This window comes from Scyliorhinus torazame, chromosome 6 (assembly GCF_047496885.1).
Source record: "Scyliorhinus torazame isolate Kashiwa2021f chromosome 6, sScyTor2.1, whole genome shotgun sequence".
Classification (NCBI taxonomy): Eukaryota; Metazoa; Chordata; class Chondrichthyes; order Carcharhiniformes; family Scyliorhinidae; genus Scyliorhinus; species Scyliorhinus torazame.
Window position 1 is genome coordinate 25,675,066 of NC_092712.1, and position 23,753 is coordinate 25,698,818.

The window sequence follows — 23,753 nt, forward strand, 5'->3', positions numbered from 1 at the left end:
AGAGAGAGAGAGACACGGGCAGACCGAGAGAGAGAGAGACGGGCAGACCGAGAGAGAGACGGGCAGACCGAGAGAGAGAGAGACGGGCAGACCGAGAGAGAGAGAGACGGGCAGACCGAGAGAGAGAGAGATGGGCAGGCCGCGAGAGAGAGAGAGAGACGGGCAGACCGCGAGAGAGAGAGACGGGCAGACCGCGAGAGAGAGAGACGGGCAGACCGAGAGAGAGAGAGACGGGCAGACCGAGAGAGAGAGAGACGGGCAGACCGAGAGAGAGAGACGGGCAGACTGAGAGAGAGAGAGAGACGGGCAGACCGAGAGAGAGAGACGGGCAGACTGAGAGAGAGAGAGAGACGTGCAGACCGAGAGAGAGACGGGCAGACCGAGAGAGATGGGCAGACCGAGAGAGAGAGAGAGACGTGCAGACCGAGAGAGAGACGGGCAGACCGAGAGAAAGAGAGATTGGCAGACCGAGAGAAAGAGAGACGGGCAGACCGCGAGAGTGAGAGAGACGGGCAGACCGAGAGAGAGAGAGACGTGCAGACCCAGAGAGAGAGAGACGGGTAGACCGAGAGAGAGAGAGACGGGCAGACCGAGAGAGAGAGAGATGGGCAGACCGAGAGAGAGAGAGACGGGCAGACCGCGAGAGAGAGAGACGTGCAGACCGAGAGAAGGAGAGACGGGCAGACCGAGCGAGAGAGAGAGAGACGTGCAGACCGAGAGAGAGAGAGACGTGCAGACCGAGAGAAGGAGAGACGGGCAGACCGAGAGAGAGAGAGACAGGCAGACCGAGAGAGAGAGAGAGACGGGCAGACCTAGCGAGAGAGAGACGGGCAGACCGAGAGAGAGAGATACAGGCAGACCGAGAGAGAGAGAGAGACGGGCAGACCGAGAGAGAGAGAGACGGGCAGACCGAGAGAGAGAGAGAGGGGCAGACCGAGAGAGAGAGAGAGACGGGCAGACCGAGAGAGAGAGAGAGAGACGGGCAGACCGAGAGAGAGAGTGACGGGCAGACCGAGAGAGAGAGAGAGGGGCAGACCGAGAGAGAGAGAGAGGGGCAGACCGAGAGAGAGAGAGACGGGCAGACCGAGAGAGAGAGAGACGGGCAGACCGAGAGAGAGACGGGCAGACCGAGAGAGAGAGAGACGGGCAGACCGAGAGAGAGAGAGAGAGACGGGCAGACCGAGAGAGACGGGCAGACCGAGAGAGAGAGAGACGGGCAGACCGAGAGAGAGAGGGACGGGCAGACCGAGAGAGAGAGAGACGGGCAGACCGAGAGAGAGAGAGACGGGCAGACCGAGAGAGAGAGAGAGGGGCAGTCCGAGAGAGAGAGAGACGGGCAGACCGCGAGAGAGAGAGAGAGACGGGCAGACCGAGAGAGAGAGAGACGGGCAGACCGAGAGAGAGAGGGACGGGCAGACCGAGAGAGAGAGAGACGGGCAGACCGAGAGAGAGAGAGAGGGGCAGACCGAGAGAGAGAGAGACGGGCAGACCGAGAGAGAGAGAGACGGGCAGACCGAGAGAGAGAGAGACGAGCAGACCGAGAGAAGGAGAGACGGGCAGACCGAGCAAGAGAGAGACGGGCAGACCGAGAGAGAGAGAGACGGGCAGACCGCGAGAGAGAGACGGGCAGACCGAGAGAGAGAGAGAGACGGGCAGACCGAGAGAGAGAGAGACGGTCAGACCGAGAGAGAGAGAGACGGGCAGACCGAGAGAGAGAGAGACGGGCAGACCGAGAGAGAGAGAGAGACGGGCAGACCGAGAGAGAGAGAGAGACGGTCAGACCGAGAGAGAGAGAGACGGTCAGACCGAGAGAGAGAGAGACGGGCAGACCGAGAGAGAGAGAGACGGGCAGACCGAGAGAGAGAGAGACGGGCAGACCGAGAGAGAGAGAGACGGTCAGACCGAGAGAGAGAGAGACGGTCAGACCGAGAGAGAGAGAGACGGGCAGACCGAGAGAGAGAGAGACGGGCAGACCGAGAGAGAGAGAGAGACGGGCAGACCGAGAGAGAGAGACGGGCAGACCGAGAGAGAGAGAGACGGTCAGACCGAGAGAGAGAGAGACGGTCAGACCGAGAGAGAGAGAGACGGGCAGACCGAGAGAGAGAGAGAGACGGGCAGACCGAGAGAGAGAGAGAGACGGGCAGACCGAGAGAGAGAGACGGGCAGACCGAGAGAGAGAGAGACGGGCAGACCGAGAGAGAGAGAGACGGGCAGACCGAGAGAGAGAGAGACGGGCAGACCGAGAGAGAGAGAGACGGGCAGACCGAGAGAGAGAGAGAGACGGGCAGACCGAGAGAGAGAGAGACGGTCAGACCGAGAGAGAGAGAGACGGGCAGACCGAGAGAGAGAGAGAGACGGGCAGACCGAGAGAGAGAGTGACGGGCAGACCGAGAGAGAGAGAGACACGGGCAGACCGAGAGAGACGGGCAGACCGAGAGAGAGAGAGACACGGGCAGAACGAGAGGGAGAGAGACGTGCAGACCGAGAGAGAGAGAGAGCGACGGGCAGACCGAGAGAGAGAGAGGGGGGCAGACCGAGAGAGAGAGAGACGGGCAGACCGAGAGAGAGAGTGACGGGCAGACCGAGAGAGAGAGAGACACGGGCAGACCGAGAGAGAGACGGGCAGACCGAGAGAGAGAGAGACACGGGCAGAACGAGAGGGAGAGAGACGTGCAGACCGAGAGAGAGAGAGAGAGCGACGGGCAGACCGAGAGAGAGAGAGACGGGCAGACCGAGAGAGAGAGAGAGAGATGGGCAGACTGAGAGAGAGACGGGCAGACCGAGAGAGAGAGAGAGATGGGCAGACTGAGAGAGTGACGGGCAGACCGAGAGAGAGAGTGACGGGCAGACCGAGAGGGAGAGAGACGGGCAGACAGAGAGAGAGAGAGACGGGCAGACAGAGAGAGAGAGAGACGGGCAGACCGAGAGAGACGGGCAGACCGAGAGTGAAAGAGACGGGCAGGCCGAGAGAGAGAGAGACGGGCAGACCGAGAGAGAGAGAGACGGGCAGACCGAGAGAGAGAGAGACGGGCAGACCGAGAGAGAGAGAGACGGGCAGACCGAGAGAGAGAGAGACGGGCAGACCGAGAGAGAGAGAGACGGGCAGACCGAGAGAGAGAGAGAGACGGGCAGACCGAGAGAGAGAGAGACGGGCAGACCGAGAGAGAGAGAGACGGGCAGACCGAGAGAGAGAGAGACGGGCAGACTGAGAGAGAGAGAGACGGGCAGACCGGGAGAGAGAGACACGGGCAGACCGAGAGAGAGAGAGACGGGCAGACCGAGAGAGAGAGAGAGACGGGCAGACCGAGAGAGAGAGAGACGGGCAGACCGAGAGAGAGAGAGACGGGCAGACCGAGAGAGAGACGGGCAGACCGAGAGAGAGAGAGACGGGCAGACCGAGAGAGAGAGGGACGGGCAGACCGAGAGAGAGAGAGACGGGCAGACCGAGAGAGAGAGAGAGGGGCAGACCGAGAGAGAGAGAGAGAGACGGGCAGACCGAGAGAGAGAGAGACGGGCAGACCGAGAGAGAGAGAGACGAGCAGACCGAGAGAAGGAGAGACGGGCAGACCGAGCAAGAGAGAGACGGGCAGACCGAGAGAGAGAGAGACGGGCAGACCGCGAGAGAGAGACGGGCAGACCGAGAGAGAGAGAGAGACGGGCAGACCGAGAGAGAGAGAGACGGTCAGACCGAGAGAGAGAGAGACGGGCAGACCGAGAGAGAGAGAGACGGGCAGACCGAGAGAGAGAGAGAGACGGGCAGACCGAGAGAGAGAGAGAGACGGTCAGACCGAGAGAGAGAGAGACGGTCAGACCGAGAGAGAGAGAGACGGGCAGACCGAGAGAGAGAGAGACGGGCAGACCGAGAGAGAGAGAGACGGGCAGACCGAGAGAGAGAGAGACGGTCAGACCGAGAGAGAGAGAGACGGTCAGACCGAGAGAGAGAGAGACGGGCAGACCGAGAGAGAGAGAGACGGGCAGACCGAGAGAGAGAGAGAGACGGGCAGACCGAGTGAGAGAGACGGGCAGACCGAGAGAGAGAGAGACGGTCAGACCGAGAGAGAGAGAGACGGTCAGACCGAGAGAGAGAGAGACGGGCAGACCGAGAGAGAGAGAGAGACGGGCAGACCGAGAGAGAGAGAGAGACGGGCAGACCGAGAGAGAGAGACGGGCAGACCGAGAGAGAGAGAGACGGGCAGACCGAGAGAGAGAGAGACGGGCAGACCGAGAGAGAGAGAGACGGGCAGACCGAGAGAGAGAGAGACGGGCAGACCGAGAGAGAGAGAGAGACGGGCAGACCGAGAGAGAGAGAGACGGTCAGACCGAGAGAGAGAGAGACGGGCAGACCGAGAGAGAGAGAGAGACGGGCAGACCGAGAGAGAGAGTGACGGGCAGACCGAGAGAGAGAGAGACACGGGCAGACCGAGAGAGAGACGGGCAGACCGAGAGAGAGAGAGACACGGGCAGAACGAGAGGGAGAGAGACGTGCAGACCGAGAGAGAGAGAGAGCGACGGGCAGACCGAGAGAGAGAGAGGGGGGCAGACCGAGAGAGAGAGAGACGGGCAGACCGAGAGAGAGAGTGACGGGCAGACCGAGAGAGAGAGAGACACGGGCAGACCGAGAGAGAGACGGGCAGACCGAGAGAGAGAGAGACACGGGCAGAACGAGAGGGAGAGAGACGTGCAGACCGAGAGAGAGAGAGAGAGCGACGGGCAGACCGAGAGAGAGAGAGACGGGCAGACCGAGAGAGAGAGAGAGAGATGGGCAGACTGAGAGAGAGACGGGCAGACCGAGAGAGAGAGAGAGATGGGCAGACTGAGAGAGTGACGGGCAGACCGAGAGAGAGAGTGACGGGCAGACCGAGAGGGAGAGAGACGGGCAGACAGAGAGAGAGAGAGACGGGCAGACAGAGAGAGAGAGAGACGGGCAGACCGAGAGAGACGGGCAGACCGAGAGTGAAAGAGACGGGCAGGCCGAGAGAGAGAGAGACGGGCAGACCGAGAGAGAGAGAGACGGGCAGACCGAGAGAGAGAGAGAGACGGGCAGACCGAGAGAGAGAGAGACGGGCAGACCGAGAGAGACGGGCAGACCGAGAGAGAGAGAGAGAGACGGGCAGACCGAGAGAGAGAGAGAGACGGGCAGACCGAGAGAGAGAGAGACGGGCAGACCGAGAGAGAGAGAGACGGGCAGACCGAGAGAGAGAGAGACGGGCAGACTGAGAGAGAGAGAGACGGGCAGACCGGGAGAGAGAGACACGGGCAGACCGAGAGAGAGAGAGACGGGCAGACCGAGAGAGAGAGAGAGACGGGCAGACCGAGAGAGAGAGAGACGGGCAGACCGAGAGAGAGAGAGACGGGCAGACCGAGAGAGAGACGGGCAGACCGAGAGAGAGAGAGACGGGCAGACCGAGAGAGAGAGAGACGGTCAGACCGAGAGAGAGAGAGACGGGCAGACCGCGAGACAGAGAGAGAGACGGGCAGACCGAGAGAGAGAGAGAGACGGGCAGACCGAGAGAGAGAGAGACGGGCAGACCGAGAGAGAGAGAGATGGGCAGACCGAGAGAGAGAGAGACGGGCAGACCGAGAGAGAGAGAGACGGGCAGACCGAGAGAGAGAGAGACGGGCAGACCGAGAGAGAGAGAGACGGGCAGACCGAGAGAGAGAGAGACGGGCAGACCGAGAGAGAGAGAGACGGGCAGACCGAGAGAGAGAGAGACGGGCAGACCGAGAGAGAGAGAGACGGGCAGACCGAGAGAGAGAGAGACGGGCAGACCGAGAGAGATGGGCAGACCGCGAGAGAGAGAGAGAGACGGGCAGACCGCGAGAGAGAGAGACGGGCAGACCGCGAGAGAGAGAGACGGGCAGACCGAGAGAGAGAGAGACGGGCAGACCGAGAGAGAGAGAGACGGGCAGACCGAGAGAGAGAGACGGGCAGACCGAGAGAGAGAGAGAGACGGGCAGACCGAGAGAGAGACGGGCAGACCGAGAGAGATGGGTAGACCGAGAGAGAGAGAGAGACGTGCAGACCGCGAGAGTGAGAGATTGGCAGACCGAGAGAAAGAGAGATGGGCAGACCGCGAGAGTGAGAGAGACGGGCAGACCGAGAGAGAGAGAGACGGGCAGACCGAGAGAGAGAGAGACGTGCAGACCGAGAGAGAGAGAGACGGGTAGACCGAGAGAGAGAGAGACGGGCAGACCGAGAGAGAGAGAGACGGGCAGACCGAGAGAGAGAGAGATGGGCAGACCGAGAGAGAGAGAGACGGGCAGACCGCGAGAGAGAGAGACGTGCAGACCGAGAGAAGGAGAGACGGGCAGACCTAGCGAGAGAGAGACGGGCAGACCGAGAGAGAGAGAGAGAGAGACGGGCAGACCGAGAGAGAGAGAGACGGGTAGACCGAGAGAGAGAGAGACGGGCAGACCGAGAGAGAGAGAGACGGGCAGACCGAGAGAGAGAGAGACGGGCAGACCGAGAGAGAGAGAGATGGGCAGACCGAGAGAGAGAGAGACGGGCAGACCGCGAGAGAGAGAGACAGGCAGACCGAGAGAGAGAGAGAGACGGGCAGACCGAGAGAGAGAGAGACGGGCAGACCGAGAGAGAGAGAGAGGGGCAGACCGAGAGAGAGAGAGAGACGGGCAGACCGAGAGAGAGAGAGAGAGACGGGCAGACCGAGAGAGAGAGAGACGGGCAGACCGAGAGAGAGAGAGAGGGGCAGACCGAGAGAGAGTGAGAGACGGGCAGACCGAGAGAGAGAGAGACGGGCAGACCGAGAGAGAGAGAGAGGGGCAGACCGAGAGAGAGACGGGCAGACCGAGAGAGAGAGAGACGGGCAGACCGAGCGAGAGAGAGAGACGGGCAGACCGAGAGAGAGAGAGACGGGCAGACCGAGAGAAGGAGAGACGTGCAGACCGAGAGAGAGAGACGGGCAGACCGAGAGAGAGAGAGACGGGCAGACTGAGAGAGAGAGAGACGGGCAGACTGAGAGAGAGAGAGACGGGCAGACCGAGAGAAGGAGAGACGTGCAGACCGAGAGAGAGAGACGGGCAGACCGAGAGAGAGAGAGACGGGCAGACCGAGAGAGAGAGAGACGGGCAGACCGAGCGAGAGAGAGACGGGCAGACCGAGAGAAAGAGAGACGGGCAGACCGAGAGAGAGAGAGACGGGCAGACCGAGAGAGAGAGAGAGACGGGCAGACCGAGCGAGAGAGAGACGGGCAGACCGAGAGAAAGAGAGACGGGCAGACCGGGAGAGAGAGAGACGGGCAGACCGAGAGAGAGAGAGAGAGACGGGCAGACCGAGAGAGAGAGAGACGGGCAGACCGAGAGAGAGAGAGAGAGACGGGCAGACCGAGAGAGAGAGTGACGGGCAGACCGAGAGAGAGAGAGACGGGCAGACCGAGAGAGAGAGAGAGAGACGGGCAGACCGAGAGAGAGAGAGACGGGCAGACCGAGAGAGAGAGAGACGGGCAGACCGAGAGAGAGAGAGACGGGCAGACCGAGAGAGAGAGAGACGGGCAGACCGAGAGAGAGAGAGAGAGAGAGACGGGCAGACCGAGAGAGAGAGAGAGAGACGGGCAGACCGAGAGAGAGAGAGACGGGCAGACCGAGAGAGAGAGAGACGGGCAGACCGAGAGAGAGAGAGAGAGACGGGCAGACCGAGAGAGAGAGAGACGGGCAGACCGAGAGAGAGAGAGACGGGCAGACCGAGAGAGAGAGAGACGGGCAGACCGAGAGAGAGAGAGACGGGCAGACCGAGAGAGAGAGAGACGGGCAGACCGAGAGAGAGAGAGAGAGACGGGCAGACCGAGAGAGAGAGAGACGGGCAGACCGAGAGAGAGAGAGAGTGACGGGCAGACCGAGAGAGATGGGCAGACCGCGAGAGGGAGAGACGGGCAGACCGAGAGAGAGAGAGACGGGCAGACCGAGAGAGAGAGAGACGGGCAGACCGAGAGAGAGAGAGACGGGCAGACCGAGAGAGAGAGAGACGGGCAGACCGAGAGAGAGAGAGACGGGCAGACCGAGAGAGAGAGAGACGGGCAGACCGAGAGAGAGAGAGAGACGTGCAGACCGAGAGAGAGAGAGACGGGCAGACCGAGAGAGAGAGAGAGGGGCAGACCGAGAGAGAGAGAGAGAGAGACGGGCAGACCGAGAGAGAGAGAGACGTGCAGACCGAGAGAGAGAGAGACGGGCAGACCGAGAGAGAGAGAGACGGGCAGACCGAGAGAGAGAGACGGGCAGACCGAGAGAGAGAGAGACGGGCAGACCGAGAGAGAGAGAGAGAGACGGGCAGACCGAGAGAGAGAGAGAGAGACGGGCAGACCGAGAGAGAGAGAGACGGGCAGACCGAGAGAGAGAGAGAGAGACGGGCAGACCGAGAGAGAGAGAGAGAGACGGGCAGACCGAGAGAGAGAGAGAGAGACGGGCAGACCGAGAGAGAGAGAGAGAGACGGGCAGACCGAGAGAGAGAGAGACGGGCAGACCGAGAGAGAGAGAGACGGGCAGACCGAGAGAGAGAGAGAGAGATGGGCAGACTGAGAGAGAGACGGGCAGACCGAGAGAGAGAGAGAGATGGGCAGACTGAGAGAGTGACGGGCAGACCGAGAGAGAGAGTGACGGGCAGACCGAGAGGGAGAGAGACGGGCAGACAGAGAGAGAGAGAGACGGGCAGACAGAGAGAGAGAGAGACGGGCAGACCGAGAGAGACGGGCAGACCGAGAGAGAGAGAGAGGGGCAGACCGAGAGAGAGAGAGACGGGCAGACCGAGAGAGAGAGAGACGGGCAGACCGAGAGAGAGAGAGACGAGCAGACCGAGAGAAGGAGAGACGGGCAGACCGAGCAAGAGAGAGACGGGCAGACCGAGAGAGAGAGAGACGGGCAGACCGCGAGAGAGAGACGGGCAGACCGAGAGAGAGAGAGAGACGGGCAGACCGAGAGAGAGAGAGACGGTCAGACCGAGAGAGAGAGAGACGGGCAGACCGAGAGAGAGAGAGACGGGCAGACCGAGAGAGAGAGAGAGACGGGCAGACCGAGAGAGAGAGAGAGACGGTCAGACCGAGAGAGAGAGAGACGGTCAGACCGAGAGAGAGAGAGACGGGCAGACCGAGAGAGAGAGAGACGGGCAGACCGAGAGAGAGAGAGACGGGCAGACCGAGAGAGAGAGAGACGGTCAGACCGAGAGAGAGAGAGACGGTCAGACCGAGAGAGAGAGAGACGGGCAGACCGAGAGAGAGAGAGACGGGCAGACCGAGAGAGAGAGAGAGACGGGCAGACCGAGTGAGAGAGACGGGCAGACCGAGAGAGAGAGAGACGGTCAGACCGAGAGAGAGAGAGACGGTCAGACCGAGAGAGAGAGAGACGGGCAGACCGAGAGAGAGAGAGAGACGGGCAGACCGAGAGAGAGAGAGAGACGGGCAGACCGAGAGAGAGAGACGGGCAGACCGAGAGAGAGAGAGACGGGCAGACCGAGAGAGAGAGAGACGGGCAGACCGAGAGAGAGAGAGACGGGCAGACCGAGAGAGAGAGAGACGGGCAGACCGAGAGAGAGAGAGAGACGGGCAGACCGAGAGAGAGAGAGACGGTCAGACCGAGAGAGAGAGAGACGGGCAGACCGAGAGAGAGAGAGAGACGGGCAGACCGAGAGAGAGAGTGACGGGCAGACCGAGAGAGAGAGAGACACGGGCAGACCGAGAGAGAGACGGGCAGACCGAGAGAGAGAGAGACACGGGCAGAACGAGAGGGAGAGAGACGTGCAGACCGAGAGAGAGAGAGAGCGACGGGCAGACCGAGAGAGAGAGAGGGGGGCAGACCGAGAGAGAGAGAGACGGGCAGACCGAGAGAGAGAGTGACGGGCAGACCGAGAGAGAGAGAGACACGGGCAGACCGAGAGAGAGACGGGCAGACCGAGAGAGAGAGAGACACGGGCAGAACGAGAGGGAGAGAGACGTGCAGACCGAGAGAGAGAGAGAGAGCGACGGGCAGACCGAGAGAGAGAGAGACGGGCAGACCGAGAGAGAGAGAGAGAGATGGGCAGACTGAGAGAGAGACGGGCAGACCGAGAGAGAGAGAGAGATGGGCAGACTGAGAGAGTGACGGGCAGACCGAGAGAGAGAGTGACGGGCAGACCGAGAGGGAGAGAGACGGGCAGACAGAGAGAGAGAGAGACGGGCAGACAGAGAGAGAGAGAGACGGGCAGACCGAGAGAGACGGGCAGACCGAGAGTGAAAGAGACGGGCAGGCCGAGAGAGAGAGAGACGGGCAGACCGAGAGAGAGAGAGACGGGCAGACCGAGAGAGAGAGAGACGGGCAGACCGAGAGAGAGAGAGACGGGCAGACCGAGAGAGACGGGCAGACCGAGAGAGAGAGAGAGAGACGGGCAGACCGAGAGAGAGAGAGAGACGGGCAGACCGAGAGAGAGAGAGACGGGCAGACCGAGAGAGAGAGAGACGGGCAGACCGAGAGAGAGAGAGACGGGCAGACTGAGAGAGAGAGAGACGGGCAGACCGGGAGAGAGAGACACGGGCAGACCGAGAGAGAGAGAGACGGGCAGACCGAGAGAGAGAGAGAGACGGGCAGACCGAGAGAGAGAGAGACGGGCAGACCGAGAGAGAGAGAGACGGGCAGACCGAGAGAGAGACGGGCAGACCGAGAGAGAGAGAGACGGGCAGACCGAGAGAGAGAGAGACGGTCAGACCGAGAGAGAGAGAGACGGGCAGACCGCGAGACAGAGAGAGAGACGGGCAGACCGAGAGAGAGAGAGAGACGGGCAGACCGAGAGAGAGAGAGACGGGCAGACCGAGAGAGAGAGAGATGGGCAGACCGAGAGAGAGAGAGACGGGCAGACCGAGAGAGAGAGAGACGGGCAGACCGAGAGAGAGAGAGACGGGCAGACCGAGAGAGAGAGAGACGGGCAGACCGAGAGAGAGAGAGACGGGCAGACCGAGAGAGAGAGAGACGGGCAGACCGAGAGAGAGAGAGACGGGCAGACCGAGAGAGAGAGAGACGGGCAGACCGAGAGAGAGAGAGACGGGCAGACCGAGAGAGAGAGAGACGGGCAGACCGAGAGAGATGGGCAGACCGCGAGAGAGAGAGAGAGACGGGCAGACCGCGAGAGAGAGAGACGGGCAGACCGCGAGAGAGAGAGACGGGCAGACCGAGAGAGAGAGAGACGGGCAGACCGAGAGAGAGAGAGACGGGCAGACCGAGAGAGAGAGACGGGCAGACCGAGAGAGAGAGAGAGACGGGCAGACCGAGAGAGAGACGGGCAGACCGAGAGAGATGGGTAGACCGAGAGAGAGAGAGAGACGTGCAGACCGCGAGAGTGAGAGATTGGCAGACCGAGAGAAAGAGAGATGGGCAGACCGCGAGAGTGAGAGAGACGGGCAGACCGAGAGAGAGAGAGACGGGCAGACCGAGAGAGAGAGAGACGTGCAGACCGAGAGAGAGAGAGACGGGTAGACCGAGAGAGAGAGAGACGGGCAGACCGAGAGAGAGAGAGACGGGCAGACCGAGAGAGAGAGAGATGGGCAGACCGAGAGAGAGAGAGACGGGCAGACCGCGAGAGAGAGAGACGTGCAGACCGAGAGAAGGAGAGACGGGCAGACCTAGCGAGAGAGAGACGGGCAGACCGAGAGAGAGAGAGAGAGAGACGGGCAGACCGAGAGAGAGAGAGACGGGTAGACCGAGAGAGAGAGAGACGGGCAGACCGAGAGAGAGAGAGACGGGCAGACCGAGAGAGAGAGAGACGGGCAGACCGAGAGAGAGAGAGATGGGCAGACCGAGAGAGAGAGAGACGGGCAGACCGCGAGAGAGAGAGACAGGCAGACCGAGAGAGAGAGAGAGACGGGCAGACCGAGAGAGAGAGAGACGGGCAGACCGAGAGAGAGAGAGAGGGGCAGACCGAGAGAGAGAGAGAGACGGGCAGACCGAGAGAGAGAGAGAGAGACGGGCAGACCGAGAGAGAGAGAGACGGGCAGACCGAGAGAGAGAGAGAGGGGCAGACCGAGAGAGAGTGAGAGACGGGCAGACCGAGAGAGAGAGAGACGGGCAGACCGAGAGAGAGAGAGAGGGGCAGACCGAGAGAGAGACGGGCAGACCGAGAGAGAGAGAGACGGGCAGACCGAGCGAGAGAGAGAGACGGGCAGACCGAGAGAGAGAGAGACGGGCAGACCGAGAGAAGGAGAGACGTGCAGACCGAGAGAGAGAGACGGGCAGACCGAGAGAGAGAGAGACGGGCAGACTGAGAGAGAGAGAGACGGGCAGACTGAGAGAGAGAGAGACGGGCAGACCGAGAGAAGGAGAGACGTGCAGACCGAGAGAGAGAGACGGGCAGACCGAGAGAGAGAGAGACGGGCAGACCGAGAGAGAGAGAGACGGGCAGACCGAGCGAGAGAGAGACGGGCAGACCGAGAGAAAGAGAGACGGGCAGACCGAGAGAGAGAGAGACGGGCAGACCGAGAGAGAGAGAGAGACGGGCAGACCGAGCGAGAGAGAGACGGGCAGACCGAGAGAAAGAGAGACGGGCAGACCGGGAGAGAGAGAGACGGGCAGACCGAGAGAGAGAGAGAGAGACGGGCAGACCGAGAGAGAGAGAGACGGGCAGACCGAGAGAGAGAGAGAGAGACGGGCAGACCGAGAGAGAGAGTGACGGGCAGACCGAGAGAGAGAGAGACGGGCAGACCGAGAGAGAGAGAGAGAGACGGGCAGACCGAGAGAGAGAGAGACGGGCAGACCGAGAGAGAGAGAGACGGGCAGACCGAGAGAGAGAGAGACGGGCAGACCGAGAGAGAGAGAGACGGGCAGACCGAGAGAGAGAGAGAGACGGGCAGACCGAGAGAGAGAGAGAGAGACGGGCAGACCGAGAGAGAGAGAGAGAGACGGGCAGACCGAGAGAGAGAGAGACGGGCAGACCGAGAGAGAGAGAGACGGGCAGACCGAGAGAGAGAGAGAGAGACGGGCAGACCGAGAGAGAGAGAGACGGGCAGACCGAGAGAGAGAGAGACGGGCAGACCGAGAGAGAGAGAGACGGGCAGACCGAGAGAGAGAGAGACGGGCAGACCGAGAGAGAGAGAGACGGGCAGACCGAGAGAGAGAGAGAGAGACGGGCAGACCGAGAGAGAGAGAGACGGGCAGACCGAGAGAGAGAGAGAGTGACGGGCAGACCGAGAGAGATGGGCAGACCGCGAGAGGGAGAGACGGGCAGACCGAGAGAGAGAGAGACGGGCAGACCGAGAGAGAGAGAGACGGGCAGACCGAGAGAGAGAGAGACGGGCAGACCGAGAGAGAGAGAGACGGGCAGACCGAGAGAGAGAGAGACGGGCAGACCGAGAGAGAGAGAGACGGGCAGACCGAGAGAGAGAGAGAGACGTGCAGACCGAGAGAGAGAGAGACGGGCAGACCGAGAGAGAGAGAGAGGGGCAGACCGAGAGAGAGAGAGAGAGAGACGGGCAGACCGAGAGAGAGAGAGACGTGCAGACCGAGAGAGAGAGAGACGGGCAGACCGAGAGAGAGAGAGACGGGCAGACCGAGAGAGAGAGACGGGCAGACCGAGAGAGAGAGAGACGGGCAGACCGAGAGAGAGAGAGAGAGACGGGCAGACCGAGAGAGAGAGAGAGAGACGGGCAGACCGAGAGAGAGAGAGACGGGCAGACCGAGAGAGAGAGAGAGAGACGGGCAGACCGAGAGAGAGAGAGAGAGACGGGCAGACCGAGAGAGAGAGAGAGAGACGGGCAGACCGAGAGAGAGAGAGAGAGACGGGCAGACCGAGAGAGAGAGAGACGGGCAGACCGAGAGAGAGAGAGACGGGCAGACCGAGAGAGAGAGAGACGGGCAGACCGAGAGAGAGAGAGACGGGCAGACCGAGAGAAAGAGAGACGGGCAGACCGAGAGAGAGAGAGACGGGCAGACCGAGAGAGAGAGAGACGGGCAGACCGAGAGAGAGAGAGACGGGCAGACCGAGAGAGAGAGAGACGGGCAGACCGAGAGAGAGAGAGACGGGCAGACCGAGAGAGAGAGAGAGAGACGGGCAGACCGAGAGAGAGAGAGACGGGCAGACCGAGAGAGAGAGAGACGGGCAGACCGAGAGAGAGAGAGAGACGGGCAGACCGAGAGAGAGAGAGACACGGCAAACCGAGAGAGACGGGCAGACCGAGAGAGAGAGAGAGACACGGGCAGACCGCAAGAGAGAAAGACGGGCAGACCGCGAGAGAGAGAGACGGGCAGACCGAGAGAGAGAGAGACGGGCAGACCGAGAGAGAGATAGACGGGCAGACCGAGAGAGATGGGCAGACCGAGAGAGAGAGAGACGGGCAGACCGAGAGAGAGAGAGAGAGCGACGGGCAGACCGCGAGAGAAAGAGTCGGGCAGACCGAGAGATGGGCAGACCAAGAGAGAGTGTCAGGGAGACAGAGAGACGGGCAGACAGAGTAAATGAGAGAGAAAGAGAGAGAGGCGGGCAGACTGAGTAAGAGAGAGAGAGAGAGAAAAGGGCAGACCGAGAGAGAGAGAAAAGGGCAGACTGAGAGAGAGAGAGAAAGAGAGCGAGAGAGAGAAGGGCAGACCGAGAGAGAAAGAGAGATGTACCGAGAAAGAGAGTGAGACGGGCAGACAGAGAGGGACGGGAGGACCGAGAAAGAGAGACTGGCAGACTGGGAGAAGGCGTGAGAAAGAGAGACAGGCAGACTGCGGGAGGGAGAGCGATAGAGAGAGAGATGGGCAGACTGCGAGAGAGTGAGCGAGAGGCAGGCTGGCACAGTGAGAGGCATCACACTTCAGTAGATTTTTAACAAGAAAATATAGAGATTGGGGGGGAATGTGAGACCGAGAAATGTGCTGGTGATGTGGGGTTGTTGGAATATCACCAGTACAGGCCTGAATTCAGCTCCTTGTTCTGTTACCGATGTAATGTTCACACCCTGCCTTCCATTTCTGTTGACAGTACTTCAGCTTCCCAGCAACAGTGGCTCCCTATAAATGTTCTGTTCTGCCCCTCAGTCAGAACCATGAGTTTGCTCCGTTTGTGAAAGAGCTTGGTGAGTAGTCAATGTTTAAAGAGCACATTGATATTAACTAGTGAAAACGACTCAAATCAAATCTGTTCGATCAGCCTCTGATCTATTCGGTGTCTCTGATGTTGACTGAGGTTGTTGTAAAGCAGTTCAATGATGGGAGCAGAGACGTCAGCTGCTCGAGCCCTGTTCTCCACGTACACTCTGGGGTTGTCTCATTTAACAAGGGATATTCTTGGAAGCAGTTCAGAGGAGGTTCACACGGTTGATTCCTGGGATGAAGGGGTTAAAGGTTGAGCAGGTTGGGTCTTTGCTCTTTGGAGTTTAGAAGAATGAGAGGTGACCTTATTGAAGCCTGAGAGATTCTGAGTGGACTTAGAACATAGAACGATACAGCGCTGTACAGGCCCTTCGGCCCACGATGTTGCACCGAAACAAAAGCCATCTAACCTACACTATGCCATTATCATCCATATGTTTATCCAATAAACTTTTAAATGCCCTCAATGTTGGCGAGTTCACTACTGTAGCAGGTAGGGCATTCCACGGCCTCACTACTCTTTGCGTAAAGAACCTACCTCTGACCTCTGTCCTATATCTATTAGCCCTCAGTTTAAAGCTATGTCCCCTCGTGCCAGCCATTTCCATCCGCGGGAGAAGGCTCTCACTGTCCACCCTATCCAACCCCCTGATCATTTTGTATGCCTCTATTAAGTCTCCTCTTAACCTTCTTCTCTCCAACGAAAACAACCTCAAGTCCATCAGCCTTTCCTCATAAGATTTTCCCTCCATACCAGGCAACATCCTGGTAAATCTCCTCTGCACCCGCTCCAAAGCCTCCACGTCCTTCCTATAATGCGGTGACCAGAACTGTACGCAATACTCCAAATGCGGCCGTACCAGAGTTCTGTACAGCTGCAACATGACCTCCTGACTCCGGAACTCAATCCCTCTACCAATAAAGGCCAACACTCCATAGACCTTCTTCACAACCCTATCAACCTGGGTGGCAACTTTCACGGATCTATGCACATGGACACCTAGATCCCTCTGCTCATCCACACTTCCAAGAACTTTACCATTAGCCAAATATTCCGCATTCCTGTTATTCCTTCCAAAGTGAATCACCTCACACTTCTCTACATTAAACTCCATTTGCCACCTCTCAGCCCAGCTCTGCAGCTTATCTATATCCCTCTGTAACCTGCTACATCCTTCCACACTATCGACAACACCACCGACTTTAGTATCGTCTGCAAATTTACTCACCCACCCTTCTGCGCCTTCCTCTAGGTCATTGATAAAAATGACAAACAGCAACGGCCCCAGAACAGATCCTTGTGGTACTCCACTTGTAACTGAACTCCATTCTGAACATTTCCCATCAACCACCACCCTCTGTCTTCTTTCAGCTAGCCAATTTCTGATCCACATCTCTAAATCACCCTCAATCCCCAGCCTCCGTATTTTCTGCAATAGCCTACCGTGGGGAACCTTATCAAACGCTTTGCTGAAATCCATATACACCACATCAACTGCTCTACCCTCATCTACCTGTTCAGTCACCTTCTCAAAGAACTCAATAAGGTTTGTGAGGCATGACCTACCCTTCACAAAGCCATGCTGACTATCCCTGATCATATTATTCCTATCTAGATGATTATAAATCTTGTCTCTTATAATCCCCTCCAAGACTTTACCCACTACAGACGTGAGGCTCACCGGTCTATAGTTGCCGGGGTTGTCTCTGCTCCCCCTTTTGAACAAGGGGACCACATTTGCTATCCTCCAGTCCTCTGGCACTATTCCTGTAGCCAATGATGACATAAAAATCAAAGCCAAAGGTCCAGCAATCTCTTCCCTGGCAAGGTAGACACTGAGAGGATGACACCCCTCATTGGGGTATCGTAGAATTTACGGTGCAGAAGGAGGTCTATCGGCCCATCGAGCCTGCACTGGCCGTTGGCAAGAGCACCCTACTCAAGCCCACCCTATCCCTATAAGCCACTAACCCCACTGAACCTTTTTTTTGGACACTAAGGGCAATTTAGCACGGCCAATCCACCTAACCTGCACATCTTTCGGGACTTGTGGTCGGAGAGCGGAGCACCCGGAGGAAACCCACGCAGACACGGGGAGAACGTGCAGACTCCGCACAGACAGTGACCCAAGCCGGGAATCGAACCTGGGACCCTGGAGCTGTGAAGCAACAGTGCTAACCACTGTGCTCCCGTGCTGCCCGAGAACTAGTGGGCCCAGTTTCAAACTTAAGGGATCTTTTAGTTTAGGCAAATACATTTCGCCAGAGAGCAGTGGAGACTGGGTCACTGGAGAAGGGAGTTGATTGAGGGTTATGGGAGGCCGGATTGGGGGGAGGGGGGGGGGGGGGGGCTGCAGTGGCAGAGGCAGACAGGGAGGTGGCGCTGAGACCACAGTGCGATCGGCCACCATCTTATTGAATGGTGGAGCAGGCTCGAAGAGGCAGCTGGCCCATCCCATAATTTCTTATGTTATGGTAGATCTGACTGAAGATTTCTGCTGTTTCCACTGTACACGTAGCCCCTGGGAATAAACCAGTGTCCCTTTTAAAAAGAGTGCTGGTGAATGGAAGTGAGTCTTGGTTACTATTTACAGGCTCCACGTAGCATCAGTCGCTTAAAAAGGCGAATGTTCCAGATACCTGGGAATACCCTCACCTGGGAGCTTTTCTCCCAGTCACTCACTGTCCTGCCGTAGAATAATATCGCCGTTCCTTCACTGTCACTGGGTCAAAATCCTGGAAGTCCCTCCCTAACAGCACAGTGGTGTACATACACCTCATGGACTGCAGCGGTTCAAGAAAGCAGCTCACCACCAGCTTCTCGGGGGCAATTAGGGATGGGCAATTGCCAGCAATACCCACGCCCTGAGAATTAATATTTTTAACTGCTTAATGTGATCATTTTTGTGACATAATGAATTTGTATGGAGGCTAGAGTTTGCTCAGTCGCTGAGGCAGAGAGGGCCAGCCGAGTTAGCCCTGATTTGTGAACATTATAATTGAGGGAGGGAGGGATACAGTTTGAGGCCGCGGGGATGTTACCAAGGAGATAACGAGGTGCCTGTGGTGTTCACTGTGTCTGTTACCCTCCCCTAATGACCCCCCCCCCCCCCCCATCTCCCTGCAGCTGAAGCACTCACCAAACATGGCGTTTCCCACAAAGTGGATGACTCCTCCGGTTCCATTGGAAGACGGTACGCCAGAACAGACGAGATTGGTGTGGCGTTTGGCATAACCATTGACTTCGACACGGTGAACAAGGTGCCCCACACAGCCACACTGAGGGACCGCGACTCAATGCGGCAGATCCGTGCTGAGGTAGGTGCAAGGAGCAGCTTCACTGTTCACATTCCCCCCCACCCCCCCTTCCATCGCTGGGTGTACACCTACTTTACTAATACAGTTGAGGATGTCCGGATATGTAGAAGCTTTGACTGCAGAGCGTGGGAAGCGGAGTATTGGTGTCCGGATATAGGGAAGCTTTGACTGCAGAGCGTGGGAAGTGGAGTATTAGTGTCCGGATATGGGGAAGCTTTGACTGCAGAGCGTGGGAAGCGGAGTATTGGTGTCCGGATATGGGGAAGCTTTGACTGCAGAGCGTGGGAGGCGGAGTATTGGTGTCCGGATATAGGGAAGCTTTGACTGCAGAACTTGGGAAGCGGAGTATTGGTGTCCGGATATAGGGAAGCTTTGACTGCAGAGCGTGGGAAGCGGAGTATTAGTGTCCGGATATGGGGAAGCTTTGACTGCAGAGCGTGGGAAGCGGAGTATTGGTGTCCGGATATGGGGAAGCTTTGACTGCAGAGCGTGGGAGGCGGAGTATTGGTGTCCGGATATAGGGAAGCTTTGACTGCAGAACTTGGGAAGCGGAGTATTGGTGTCCGGATATGGGGAAGCTTTTGACTGCAGAGCTTGGGAAGCGGAGTATTGGTGTCCGGATATGGGGAAGCTTTGACTGCAGAGCGTGGGAAGCGGAGTATTGGTGTCCGGATATGGGGAAGCTTTGACTGCAGAGCGTGGGAAGCGGAGTATTGGTGTCCGGATATAGGGAGGCTTTGACTGCAGAACTTGGGAAGCGGAGTATTGGTGTCCGGATATGGGGAAGCTTTTGACTGCAGAGCTTGGGAAGCGGAGTATTGGTGTCCGGATATGGGGAAGCTTTGACTGCAGAGCGTGGGAAGCGGAGTATTGGTGTGTGGATATGGGGAAGCTTTGACTGCAGTGCGTGGGAAGCGGAGTATTGGTGTCCGGATATGGGGAAGCTTTGACTGCAGAGCGTGGGAAGCGGAGTATTGGTGTCCGGATATGGGGAAGCTTTGATTGCAGAGCGTGGGAAGCGGAGTATTGGTGTCCGGATATGGGGAAGCTTTGACTGCAGAGCGTGGGAAGCGGAGTATTGGTGTCCGGATATGGGAAGCTTTGGCTGCAGAGCTTGGGAAGCAGAGTATTGGTGTCCGGATATGGGAAGCTTTGGCTGCAGAGCGTGGGAAGCGGAGTATTGGTGTCCGGATATGGGAAGCTTTGACTGCAGAGCGTGGGAAGCAGAGTATTACTGCTTTACAGAGGAGCGGGCTGCTTGCTCATTGCTGGCAACTAGACAAGGTGTACAAAATATGAGGGACATAGACAGGGTGGGTAGGAGGGAACATTTCCCCTTTAGTGGACGGGTCAATAACCAGGAGGCTGAGTTTTAAGCTGGAGCAGGAGATTCAGAGGGGATTTGAGGAAAATCTTTTTCACCCAGAGACTGATGGGAGTCTGGAACTCGCTGCCTGAAAGGGTGGTAGAGGCAGGAACCCTCACAACATTTAAGAAGCATTTTGATGAGCACTTGAGATGCCGTAGCGCACAAGGCTACGGACAGAGTGCTGGATTTATGGGACGAAGATAGATTGGTGCTTGATGGCTGGCACAGACAGGATGGGCTGAAGGGCCTCTTTCTCTGCTGTAAAGCACTATGACTCTCTATACTAGTGTACACCCTGTCCCCTGACCCCTCTGTTCCTTTCTCATTCGGATGTGTATCATTGCTTTAAAATTCTGTAAAATTCCTGGCTGGCTTGCACCGCCCTCCTGCCTGTCCGTAATGTTACAAGGTGACAGATGAAGCCCAGGCCTAGGGCGCTTGCCCCACATGAAGCCTGAAGTGCTTCCTGCCCAGCCTCAATCTTGAGGCTGACGGCAGGTGTTTTGGGGCTGGTGAGACGCCTGGAAAATCACCTTGCTCAGACTGCGCGGGGCTGCACTTCCTTCAGTGGCATCCATTAAGAAGCCCCTTACTCTCCTCACCCCGCTTTGGGCCTCGCGTCCCCTCCCCATTGTGAGGACCCCCCCCCTCCACCACCCACCATTTACCTGGTCCTGGACTCCGGGACTTTGGACCTGGGGACTGCTTGTAGTCCTGGCTTCTTCCCGAGTGAGGGGTAGGAACTTCGTCTCCAGTCAATGAATGCTCCTTGGAGAGTTAAAGGGCTGCCAGGCAACCAGTATTAGAACATAGAACATACAGTGCAGAAGGAGGCCATTCGGCCCGTCGAGTCTGCACCGTCCCACTTAAGCCCTCACTTCCACCCTATTCCCGTAACCCAATAACCCCTCTTAAACTTTTTTTCTTTTGGACACACTAAGGGCAATGTAGCACGGCCAATCCACCTAACCTGCACGCCTTCGGACTGTGGGAGGAAACCGGAGCACCCGGAGGAAACCCACGCAGACACGGGGAGAACGTGCCGACTCCGCACAGACAGTGACCCAAGCCGGGAATCGAACCTGGGACCCTGGCGCTGTGAAGCGACAGTGCTAACCACTTATGCTACCGTGCTGCCCGTACTGGCAGCAATGTGCTCCCTGCTGACTCTCTGCATGGTGGAGTGGGAAATCCCATCATCCAAAACAACCTGCACCGCCGCACAATCATTCTCAGCCTCTCCGGGTAAGTGAGGCTGGCAGATACACAAGCCTCCAGTCTGATGTTTAGGGGAAATGGTGGTGTAGCGGTAATATCACTGGACAAGTAATGAAGAGGCCCAGGCTAAACACTGCGGAAATGAGTTCAACCCCCCCCCCCCCCCCCATCCCCCCAGCAGCTGGTGGAATTTAAATAAAATTAATACATCAGGAATTTTAAGCTAATGTCAGTGATGGTGACCATGAAACATCATCAAGCCATCTTGCCGCTAGTGACCTTACCTGGTCAGGCCCACGTGTGGCTCCAGACCCACGGCAAAGTGCGCAACAAGTGCTGGCTGTGGCCATGGTGCCCACCTCCCCAGAATGGATAGAAAGAACGATCCGCCCTGATTCTCAGCAGTTGTGATTTGAGGCAGACAGGCCTGTTGAAGGTTACATTTCCCGGAGCTCGGCTGGGCTGTTGCCATTTGAGATCTCCTGAACCATCCTGGTATTTGTGGAATCTTCCCTTCCCGGCTTCTCGCTGTTGTCCCGCTGCGTTCCCGCCGTCTCTTCGGCTGCTGATGGTTTCGGATGGGGGGGGGGGGGGCAGGAGGGAGGATGGGGGGGGGGGGGCAGGAGGGAGGATGGGGGGGGGGCAGGAGGGAGGATGGGGGGGTGGGGGGCAGGAGGGAGGATGGGGGGGGGCAGGAGGGAGGATAGGCGGGGGGGAGGAGGGAGGATAGGCGGGGGGGGGGGTGCTTCTACACTTGGATTTTCTCACCTGCCCCTCACGCCACTTTCCCACGTTCTCGCTGACCGCGTGCCGAGAGGCTAATAAATGCCGCATGAGGTATTGAGCTTATTCTTCTGACCCAGTAACGAGAGTGAGAGAGCTGGTTTTACCAGTGTGCAGCGCGACTATTTCAGACTGTGGGTCGTGGGATTGATCCTCTAACCAAGCAGCTTGGTTATTTTACTGATAGCTTCTAGATCAGCAGCAAGAACTCTGGTGTTTTCAGAGGAACAGGCAGCACCTCCCAAAATCAGCCATTATGGTTCAAACCTTTCCAGTGTCTGGATCGTCAGACACCGAACGTAACTTCCAGGACAGGCTTCAAGGTCCTGCAGAAGCCGGTGGTTTCTGTCTGATCTGAGTCGGGCACAGGGATCCTGACTCCGAATGGAGGTTTTGAACCTATTGGCGGAATTCTCTGATAATGGGGCTATGTCCCCACACCCGTGAGAAAACGGGCGCGAATCAAAGAACAAAGAACAAAGAACGGTACAGCACAGGAACAGGCCCTTTGGCCCTCCAAGCCCGTGCCGACCATGCTGCCCATCTAAACTACAATCTTCTACACTTCCTGGGTCCGTATCCCTCTATTCCCATCCTATTCATGTATTTGTCAAGATGCCCCTTAAATGTCACTATCGTCCCTGCTTCCACCACCTCCTCCGGTAGCGAGTTCCAGGCACTCACTACCATCTGTGTAAAAAAAATTGCCTCGTACATCTACTCTAAACCTTGCCCCTCTCACCTCAAACCTATGCCCCCTAGTAATTGACCCCTCTACCCCGGGGAAAAGTCTCTGACTATCCACTCTGTCTATGCCCCTCATAATTTTGTAGACCTCTATCAGGTCGCCCCTCAACCTCCTTCGTTCCAGTGAGAACAAATCAAGTTTATTCAACCGCTCCTCATAGCTAATGCCCTCCATACCAGGTAACATTCTGGTAAATGTCTTCTGCACCCTCTCTAAAGCCTCCACATCCTTCTGGTAGTGTGGCGACCAGAATTGAACACTATACTCCAAGTGTGGCCTAACTAAGGTTCTATACAGCTGCAACATGACTTGCCAATTCTTATACTCAATGCCCCGGCCAATGAAGGCAAGCATGCCGTATGCCTTCTTGACTACCTTCTCCACCTGTGTTGCCCCTTTCAGTGACCTGTGGACCTGTACTCCTAGGTCTCTCTGACTTTCAATACTCTTGAGGGTTCTACCATTCACTGTATATTCCCTACCTGCATTAGACCTTCCAAAATGCATTACCTCACATTTGTCCGGATTAAACTCCATCTGCCATCTCTCCGCCCAAGTCTCCAAACAATCTAAATCCTGCTGTATCCTCTGACAGTCCTCATCGCTATCCGCAATTCCACCCACCTTTGTGTTGTCTGCAAACTTACTAATCAGACCAGTTACATTTTCCTCCAAATCATTTATATACTACAAACAGCAAAGGTCCCAGCACTGATCCCTGTGGAACACCACTGGTCACAGCCCTCCAATTAGAAAAGCATCCTTCCATTGATACTCTCTGCCTTCTATGACCTAACCAGTTCTGTATCCACCTTGCCAGCTCACCCCTGATCCCGTGTGACTTCACCTTTTGTATTAGTCTACCATGAGGGACCTTGTCAAAGGCCTTACTGAAGTCCATATAGACAACATCTACTGCACTACCTGCATCAATCATCTTTGTGACCTCCTCAAAAAACTCTATCAAGTTAGTGAGACACGACCTCCCCTTCACAAAACCATGCTGCCTCTCACTAATACGTCCATTTGCTTCCAATTGGGAGTAGATCCTGTCTCGAAGAATTCTCTCCAGTAATTTCCCTACCACTGAAGTAAGGCTGACTGGCCTGTAGTTCCCTGGATTATCCTTGCTACCCTTCTTAAACAGAGGAACAACATTGGCTATTCTCCAGTCCTCTGGAACATCACCTGAAGATAGTGAGGATCCAAAGATTTCTGTCAAGGCCTCAGCAATTTGCTCTCTTGCCTCCTTCAGTATTCTGGGGTAGATCCCATCAGGCC

The 23,753-nt window shown here is 57.6% G+C and overlaps 1 protein-coding gene across 1 annotated transcript in view; it reads left to right on the plus strand.

Annotated features, from left to right (window-relative positions):
- gars1 (glycyl-tRNA synthetase 1) overlaps positions 1-23,753 on the plus strand; it is a 168,343-nt gene that overhangs the window by 138,931 nt on the left and 5,659 nt on the right. Inside the window, exons 15-16 of the mRNA XM_072508051.1 lie at positions 14,927-15,020; positions 18,164-18,354. Of these exons, the coding sequence (XP_072364152.1) occupies positions 14,927-15,020; positions 18,164-18,354 (285 nt within the window). The remainder of the gene's footprint in view (positions 1-14,926; positions 15,021-18,163; positions 18,355-23,753) is intronic.